This window comes from Chaetura pelagica, unplaced genomic scaffold (assembly GCF_000747805.2).
Source record: "Chaetura pelagica isolate M959 unplaced genomic scaffold, ChaPel_1.0 scaffold1179, whole genome shotgun sequence".
Lineage (NCBI taxonomy): Eukaryota > Metazoa > Chordata > Aves > Apodiformes > Apodidae > Chaetura > Chaetura pelagica.
Window position 1 is genome coordinate 1 of NW_009954637.1, and position 9,270 is coordinate 9,270.

Here is a 9,270-nt window from a genome sequence, read left to right on the forward strand (position 1 = left end):
TCATCTCCTCCGTGGACCCCAAGTTCCTGAACCTGACCAAAGTTGACGACCAGATCTACGAGGAGTTCAGGAGAACCTTCAGGGACCTGAAAATTGACGTCCTGGACCCAGAAGAGCTGAAATCCGAGCCCGCCAAGGAGGTGGGTGGGGAAGGGGACACACGTGGATGAATTTTCCCCAGAGTGAGGGGGGGGGGAAAAGGGGCTTCAACCAGGACGTGCTGAGGCTTCTTCTTCTCTGCCCCCCAGAAGTGGCGCCCGTTCTGCTTGGGCTTCCAGGGGGTGGTGGAGGATTTCAACTACGGCACCTTGCTGCGCCTGGACTGCCAGCAGGGCTACACTGAGGACAACACCATCTTTGGTGAGGGCCTGGCAGGGCTGGGGCCTGGCCCTGTTGGAAAAGGGGGTGCTGAACCCCAAGGATCTGCTCTTGACATTGGGTTTTTTTCCCCCCCTCCCCCCCTTCTTTTAGCCACCAGGATCCAGTTTTTTGCCATCGAGATCGCCCGGAACAGAGAAGGGTGGAATAGTGGGGTGTACAGGCAGCTGGGGACCCCTGAGGGGTCATCAGGGTGAGGATGGGATTGGATTCTCTCAGTGCCAAGCCCAGGAGAAGTCTTTTTTGGGGTGGTTCAAGAAGGGCTGCCTCCCTCCTCCTCCAAGTTCAGCCTGTAAATAAATGTTTTTTAAAAGTAAACCAGGCCCATGGAATTGTTTGTGCTGCAGGTTGTTCCTTAGAACAGACCCAGCCCTCAGCTATGGCTCAGGCCACTTTATAGCATCATGGGATGGTTTGGGTGGGAAGAGACCTTAATGATCTAGATCCACCCCCCCTGCATGGGCAGGGACACCTCCCACCAGCCCAGGCTGCTCCAAGCCCCATCCAACCTGCCCTTCAACACCCCCAGGGATGGGGCAGCCACAGCTTCCCTGGGCAACCTGGGCCAGGCTCTCACCACCCTCACACCCAAGAATTCCCTCCTCATCTCCAACCTCCATCTCCCTCTCCCAGTTTTCATCCATCCCCCTCATCCCATCCCTCCCTGCCCTTGTCCCAAGCCCCTCCCCAGCTTTCCTGGAGCCCCTTCAGGCACTGGAAGCTGCTCTAAGGTCTCAAATCTCCCAGTTTTAAACCATCACCCCCTTGTCTAAAAATGAAAACACCTTCCAGCTCAGAAACATCTTCCCCCAGCAAGAAAACCCCGTTTCTAGATCATTTTTTAACCCATTTCATTTGGAAAACACCCCCAAGCAGGAGCTTTGGGGCTTGGCAGGTGATGCTCAGGCAGACACAGCTCAGTAGAAACCATTGAAGTTTTATTTGCAGTCACAATGCTTTACACTGGATGCAGCAAACACCCTTACAAAGTCAACCAGCAATCTGCTCACGCGGGGAAAAAAAAAAAAAGGGGACCCAACACACAATCAGCCAGAGGAAAGAAAACACAGAGAAACCAAAAATAAACCAGAACAAAAACAAAAAAAAGAAATAAAATTAATAGGTGGTGTCTGGGAAGAGAAACTGAACCCTAAGGACTGAGTGTAGAGCTGAGCAAGAGGATGCACACGACTAGCAGCAACAATAGTGGAAAAAGTACAAGGCAAACTGGTTCCCTCCCCCATCAGCTTTTCCTCTCTGAGTCAATTTTCCATCCAAAACATTTATTGTGGTGACTTAGCCAAAAAAAAAATGGAATCATTTTTATCAGGGGGGTGTGAGATACTTCATGCTTGAGGCATTGTCTTGTTATTAAGAACCCTCTGAGGTGGTTCCAGCAGCTCCGAGCTCCCCAGAGCCCGAGCGTCCCCGGCCTGCTGCCTGCTCACTGAAATGGGGGAGAAAAAGGAAAACAAGGCAGTGAGGAGAAGGGCAGGAGCCCGGGATGGGGTGGGAAGGGGGTGAGGGCCCTGCCAGGAGCGGGGTGACGAGGGGACAAGTGGCTACTGCTACACCTGGGGAGGGGAGAGACACCCACGAGCAAGCACGGATGGAAGGTCACGCTGCAATGGCTTCGAGTTCCTAATAACAAGGGCAGGACTTGGAACAGGGAGTCGTGATTTCCAGGGGCTCAATAAGAAAAAAATATACATTTGGGAAACTTTACATTGCCTTTTTTTTTTTTTTTATCCTTGTGGTTTTTGCCTTTTTAAATTTTTTTGTTCCTTTTCTATTTTTATTCTCTCTCCGTCCTCATCGATTTTTTTTTTCTCCTCCCCCACTTGGTTTGTATCATTTTTTTTTAATGATTTTTTTTTTTTTCCCTGCTTCTTTCTCTCTCTCTCTCTCCACTTGTCACTAAATTCATCTCTGCCACTTTCACACACCCACCCCCGTGCCCAGCAAAGGCTTCAGGCCCACACTCCTCCTCAACTCACACACAACCCTCACGCCAGCACCGGGTGCATCGAGACTCTGTAAAAATTTTCAATCACACTTTTTTTTTTTTGGTGTTTCTGTTTTTTTTTTTTTCCTTTTTTTTTTTTTTTCTTTTTCTGAAACGGAGTCCATAGAAACCTTGTTCAAAATGTTATGAAAAAATGTACATGTTTCTTTTTGTTGTTTGTATTTTACAAGGCAGGCTGCAGCAGAGCGCTGGCGTTTCCACCCAGACATTCAGGGAAGGGAGATGTGCTGGATTTTTGTTGCACCTGGGTTTTGTTTTTTTGTGGTTTTCTTTTTGTTTTGATGCCCTTCCAACCCCCTTTTTTTTGTGGTTTTTTTTTTTTTAATACCCATGGAAACAGAAGCACAACCCTGCCCCCTTGTGAGCTCAACAACCCCTCCTCCTGTTCCCTCCTCCCACCGGACTTGGAGACCTCAATCCAGCCCTGGGGAAGAGCAGGGATTAGAAACGCCCTCTTTTTTCTTTCCATCGGAAACGTTAACCCCTCCGGGCCAGGCCCAAGAGATGCTGCTCTGTACAGGTGGAAGTTGGGAGACGTCAGCTCATCATGTCGTTGCTGTTCACGCCGTAGGTGGAGTTTTTCATGGAGTCGTTCACCTCCCTCCGGAAGGCTGAGAGGTTTTGGGTGAACCTGGGGGGAAGAGGCAGGGCTGAGAGGCAGGGGAGGTGGGCACCCCCCCTCTTTTCTTGGAGGGCTTTGCGGAAACAGGGGTGGTTTGGGTGGAAAGGGAGGCGAAAGATCATCTAGATCCAACCCCCTGCATGGGCAGGGACCCCTCCCACCAGCCCAGGCTGCTCCAAGTCCCATCCAACCTGCCCTTCAACACCCCCAGGGATGGGGCAGCCACAGCTTCCCTGGGCAGCCTGGGCCAGGCTCTCACCACCCTCACACCCAAGAATTCCCTCCTCATCTCCAACCTCAATCTCCCTCTCCCACTTTTCATCCATCCCCCTTGTCCTCTCCCTCCCTGCCCTTGTCCCAAGTCCCTCCCCAGCTTTCCTGGAGCCCCTTCAGGCACTGGAAGCTGCTCTAAGGTCTCCCTGGAGCCTTCTCTTCTCCAAGCTGAACACCCCAACTCTCCCAGCCTGGCTCCAGAGCAGAGCTGCTCCAGCCCTGGGATCACCTCTGTGGCCTCCTCTGGACTCTCTCCAGGAGGTTCAAGCCCTCCTTATGTTGAGGGCTCCAGGACTGGACACAGTTCTCCAGATGGGGTCACACAAGAGCCCAGTTAAGGGGGACAATCCCCTCCCTTGTCCTGGAGCATGCTTCTGCTCCCTTGAGCATGGCTTTGCTCACCACGAGGACCACAGACTCTCTAAACCATGCTCCTGCAGGAAGCTGTGGGCTCAGCACACCTCAGGGTGGGCTCAGCACCCACAGAGGGGTCTCTGGCCCCCACTGACCTGTCTCTGTTCTTGGTGAGGAGGTTGCGTTCAATGCCTTCCATGAGGTTCTCAAAGCAGAGGTGCATGGCCTGCTGCTTCTCTGGAGGCTGGCTGTTCACTATGCTGTTCCTCAAGTCAGAGAAATACTGGGGAGGGAGACAAAGAGAAGGATGGGTTCATTTTCAGAGGAGAAACCACCTGGGCTTTGTGACACAACTTAGCTTCTTGGGAAGAGAGAAGGAAAAACGTCCCAGCTCTTCTAGTGCCCTCAAAACATGAAAGTTAGGAGGACTCCTTTGTGCCAAGGCTGCTTGCAGGGGAGGGTTGGACACTCTTCCCACCCTGTTCCCTTCAGCCCCAAAGCTCCAGCATCAGCCCAGCCCAGCCAGCTCCTCCAGCTGGGATGGGAAGGTGGGGTTTTTACCTTTTCATTGAGCAGTATCAAGCCGAGCAGAGGCCGAGACATTGACCACTGGTTCCTGCAGTCCTCAAAGATGATGATATTCAGCACTGTCGACAGCATCTGGGGAGAGGGAAGGAGTTTAAAACCAGCCCTTCCATCCCAGCCTTCTCCTCACCTCCAGTGTTGGAGCCTCAGTGCTACAGAGCTCTCAGCACCATAGAACAAGAGGAGGAGGACCTGGAGCCTCCAGGAATTGATGGAGAACTTCACATGGAGGAGGTGCTGAAAGCTGTTGGGGCATTTATTCCTGACACTCCAACCTTGCCCCAAGGGAAAGATTTGTCTCATCTTCACTTCAGCAAGTGCTTAAATGTAGAGAGCACCAGCTCTGGTGCCCTGGGGAGCTTCCCCACATCCACACTCTCTGTGTTCCCTTCCACAGCCTCCTTGGGATCAAGCCAGGATCTCACCCAGCTGGTTTGGAAGATGCAGTTGCTCTTTTTATCCTCAGAAAACAGCTTCTACCCCCCAAAAAAAAAGCCTGCTTGTCTCTGCTTTTGACCTACCAGCAAGGGTGGAATGATATTCCCTGCTCTCCTGTGGGAGTCACACTGACATCTGGACAAGCAGTGACACTCAGGTACCTAAACTACCTGGTGTGTGGAGTTTGTTTCCTTGCTAAGCCTGAGCCAAGCAAGGAAAATGTCTCAGGTCACTCCTCTGCCACTGCACACACTCCTGAACCTGGGAGAAGACAACTCCCAGCAAGCTCCATGTTTGTCCCAGGGGTTGTGGATGGAGACAGATGGCAGATGTGCTACCAGCATGGGAAAAAAAACAACCCTCCATCACCAAATCCACTCTGCAGAGGCTGTTTTGAAGGCAGGTGAGAACGTTGCCAAGGCAGCAAAAACAACCTTCATGTGGTCCCCACAGGAGACACAGCAGAGCCCTGCTGGGGACAGGGACCCCACGGTGCCTGCTCTGCTGGGAGGGCACATGGACCATTGAATTGTGCCAGGGATTTCTACAACCCCTGATGTTCACACTGGTGGGGCTGGAAGGAGCTCTGGAGATCAGCCAGTCCAACCCCCTGCTAGAGCAGGATCCCCTAGAGCAGATCCCACAGGAACACATCCAGGAATGGCTGGAAGGTCTCCAGGGATGGAGACTCCACAGCCTCCCTGGGCAGCCTGGCCCAGGGCTCTGCCACCCTCACAGCCAAGAAGGATTTTCTCCTCTTCAGGTCAAAGCTTCTGGGCTCCAGTTTGTGCCCATGGCCCCTTGTCCTGGCCCTGGACACCCCTGAGCAGAGTCTGGTCCCCCCTCCTGCCACCCCCTGGAGATATTGATCAGCACTGAGGAGATCCCCCCTCAGGCTCCTCTTCTCCAGCTGAGCAGCCCCAGCTCTCCCAGACTTTCCTCTCTCAAGCCTTTCCTCCTTATTTTTAAAGCAGAAGAGGGCACATTCTCAGGTTCAATGTCTGTCTCCTGGTTTTGTTTCTACAGGCTGCCAGGACTGCCTAGAACAGTGTTATTTTTTTTAAATAAAAGCTCATTTTTGGCTATTTCCTCTCACAAACCTGGTGTTCCTTGCCCAGGGAGAAGTACAGCCCTGAATCACAACTACTACATGATGAACACATAGGAGAGATGCAAAACATAACAAAAACCAAATAAATTCCCCTCTTCCTCTGGCACAGCCTGGGGCTCTAGAGCAGAGAGACCCGTGTTCCATCATGCCATGAGAATTCCAGGCTCACTGGGGAGCTCCCTGTGCCATCCTACTGGGAGGCCCTTTAGTCATAGAATCATAGGACTATTCAGGTTGGAAAAGCCCCTTGGGATCACCCAGTGCAACCATCAGCCCTGCTCCACAAAGTTCGCCCCTCACCCATCTCCACACCCAGGGATGTGACTCCCCCACCTCCCTGGGCAGCCTGTCCCAGTCTCCAACCACTCTTGCTGTGAAGAAGTTTTCCCTCATGTCCAGTCTGACCCTGCCCTGGTGCAGCTTGAAGCTCTTCCCTCCTGTTCTGTCTCTAATGACCTGTGAGAAGAGACCAGCACCAACCTCTGCAATGACCTCTCAGGTAGTTGGTGAGACTGATGAGCTCTCCCCTCAGCCTCCTCTTCCTCACACTAAACATCCCCAGCTCCTTCAAGCCTTCATCATCAGATTGATTCCCTTCCCCAGCTTTGTTGCCTCCTCTGTCCTGGCTCCAGCACCTCAAGATCTCTTTGGGATTGAGGTGCCCCAAACTGGACACAACACTCCAGGTGTGGCCCCACCAGTGCTGAGCACAGGGGGACAATCACCTCTCTGCTTCTGCTGGTCCCACTAGTAGGTATGTACCTGCTGAATCATCTCTGGGTGCTGCTGCATGATGTGCAGGAAGCGGTCGCTCTCCTGGGCCAGAGGGGTTGTCCTCTTCTTGGTGCTGCGGGACAGCTGCTTGAAGAGATAGGTGACAATGTGGTCCAGGCAGGAGCAGCAGCCTGTGCAAACCATGGTGTCTGCAACAACAGGAGAGAGGGGGAGATGTTGGGCTGCTGCCAGCACGGCCCTGGCTCTGACACACCTGGGCAGGATCCCAGGAAACACCATTTATCGGGGTCCTTGCAGGGACTTTGTGAGCAAAGACCATCTAACCCTGACCAGGGCAGCAACCTCCTCACTCACAGCTCCACTATCTCTCATGTTCCAGCCTCAATGGAGGTGAAACTCCTCCACCCATTCACAGGGTAGCATTTAGTTCATAGAATGATGGAATCCCAGACTGGGTTGGGGGGGAAGGGAGCTGAAAGCTCATCCAGATCCAACCCCCTGCATGGGCAGGGTCACCTCCCACCAGCCCAGGCTGCTCCAAGCCCCATCCAACCTGCCCTTCAACACCCCCAGGGATGGGGCAGCCACAGCTTCCCTGGGCAACCTGGGCCAGGCTCTCACCACCCTCACAACAAAGAATTCCCTCCTCATCTCCAACCTCCATCTCCCTCTCCCAGTTTCCATCCATCCCCCTCATCCCATCCCTCCCTGTCCTTGTCCCAAGTCCCTCCCCAGCTTTCCTGGAGCCCCTTCAGGCACTGGAAGCTGCTCTAAGGTCTCCCTGGAGCCTTCTCTTCTCCAGGCTGAACACCCCAACTCTCCCAGCCTGTCTTCACAACAAAGAGCAGAGGTAGTTACCTAGTGCAGTGAGGCCTTCTGAAATGGAAGAGAGAATATACATGATTACATGAGGCTCCAGACTGGCTATAAAGTTCATGTGGTCCTGGGTAAGAACTTCCAGCAAGGAATAGTATGACTGGCTGAGCTTGGGATAATCCTGTAGAGAAAGGAAGAGAGAAAAAAAATTGAGGCCTGTAACCTTCAGTTAAATCCTCCTGTTAGACCCAACCCACTCATTCATCACGTGGGAAGTGCTTACCCCATCTTCTGGAAAGAGAACAAACCAACCTCTCTCCCAGCATATGGGCCAACATATTTTCCCCTCCTTCTCCCCCACCAAGAGTCTTCCAACCAGGCTCCAGCAACCATGGCCCAGCAGGCTCCCAACACTTATCTCTAAATACCTCTCCCCACTGCTTGGCTCTTAATGGGGAGTGTGAGCTGCCTAATGGCCATGTGGAGATGGAGAGGCAGGACTGGCTCTCCAGGTGGCCTTGCCCAAGTGCCAGAGCACATCAAAATCAGCATGTCTGCACTGCAGGCAGTGCCACTGACCCCTCAGCACCCCCCAGACCTGGGGGCACTCTGCTGGGAGTCCTGCCAAGCTGCCCCATCTCAAGAGTTGCATGTCTCAGGAGCATTGGTTTGGTGTATCAAATCAGTAAGGTGCTGGATGCAGTCACAGAGATGGGAACAACTTGAATCATGGAATGGTTTGGGTGGGAACAGACCTGAAAGATCATCTAGATCCAACCCCCTGCATGGGCAGGGACACCTCCCACCAGCTTAGGCTGCTCCAAGCCCCATCCAACCTGCCCTTCAACACCCCCAGGGATGGGGCAGCCACAGCTTCCCTGGGCAACCTGGGCCAGGCTCTCACCACCCTCACACCAAAGAATTCCCTCCTCATCTCCAACCTTCATCCAGTTTTAATTCATCCCCCTTGTCCTCTCCCTCCCTGCCCTTGTCCCAAGTCCCTCCCCAGCTTTCCTGGAGCCCCTTCAGGCACTGGAAGGTGCTCTAAGGTCTCCCTGGAGCCTTCTCTTCTCCAGGCTGAACACCCCAACTTTCCCAGCCTGGCTCCAGAGCAGAGCTGCTCCAGCCCTGGGATCATCTCCTCTGGACTCTCTCCAGGAGCTCCACACTTCCCATCCTTGCCTTCCCTAGCCACGTGTTCACGTTGCCAGTGGCAGGTGTGGGCTCACCAGCAGGTCACTGTGAGGGATGGAGAGCAGAAGCTTGATGAAGGTCTGCAGGGCATTGTCCAGTGCATCATCCCCGTAGAGGCGGAAGACCCCGAAGTTCACGTAGCTCCCGCTCAGCGCAGCCTTCAGCATGGAGAAGCAGATGGAAATCCCCTTCAGCTTCAAGGCATAGACCTGATCCTTTGGGACCTCCCCAAGCGTCAGGATACGATTTCCTATGTGGGCACAGAAGGAGACTCAGTGTTTCTGCCACCACATCCAAAGCCTTCCTCTCCCAGGGTGCAGGAGAAACAGAAGCAGAGGCACAAGGAGTGCCCGAGAAGTCAGGCACAAGCATCACAGACTTTTTCCCCAGAAAAAGGTTAAGGAACCTTCTGGTGTGGCTCTACTAGGAATCACTGAGGCTTGAAAAGACCTTTAAGACCATCAAGCCCAGCCTATACACAACTGCATGTCATTTTGCAGTGGGAACAGGGCAGCACCAGGACAGGATTGCCCTCCACTTGCTCCACAGCTTTGCCCGTGTCCCCTTGCACACTCACATGGGGCTCTGCTGGGCTCCTGCTCCTGGCTGGCATCTGTTCCCTCATTTGCATGGCAAAGCCCCTGCCCCTGCTTGCCTGCCCACCCAGCACTTCAGGCAGAAGCATCTCCCTGTCTCCAAGCACAAGCATCTCCCTGTCTCCAAGCATGTGTTCAGCAG

General features: G+C 53.4%; 2 protein-coding genes across 2 annotated transcripts in view; one reads left to right on the forward strand and one right to left on the reverse strand.

Moving 5' to 3' along the window:
- Nucleotides 1-5: 5 nt before the first annotated feature.
- Nucleotides 6-575, forward strand: PBDC1 (polysaccharide biosynthesis domain containing 1; the record flags this gene model as incomplete). The annotated part of the gene is made up of 3 exons (XM_010005597.1): nucleotides 6-140; nucleotides 249-360; nucleotides 472-575. Coding segments are annotated over 3 exons (351 nt in total), but the record flags the coding sequence as incomplete, so codon positions are not given.
- Nucleotides 576-2,782: 2,207 nt separating this feature from the next.
- Nucleotides 2,783-9,270, reverse strand: part of XPO7 (exportin 7) — a gene marked incomplete at its 5' end in the record, with an annotated part of 36,578 nt that continues 30,090 nt past the window's right edge. The window contains 6 exons of the mRNA XM_010005598.1: nucleotides 2,783-3,035; nucleotides 3,809-3,936; nucleotides 4,215-4,313; nucleotides 6,550-6,710; nucleotides 7,381-7,519; nucleotides 8,568-8,803. Coding sequence (XP_010003900.1) covers nucleotides 2,942-3,035; nucleotides 3,809-3,936; nucleotides 4,215-4,313; nucleotides 6,550-6,710; nucleotides 7,381-7,519; nucleotides 8,568-8,803 — 857 coding nt within the window. The remainder of the gene's footprint in view (nucleotides 3,036-3,808; nucleotides 3,937-4,214; nucleotides 4,314-6,549; nucleotides 6,711-7,380; nucleotides 7,520-8,567; nucleotides 8,804-9,270) is intronic.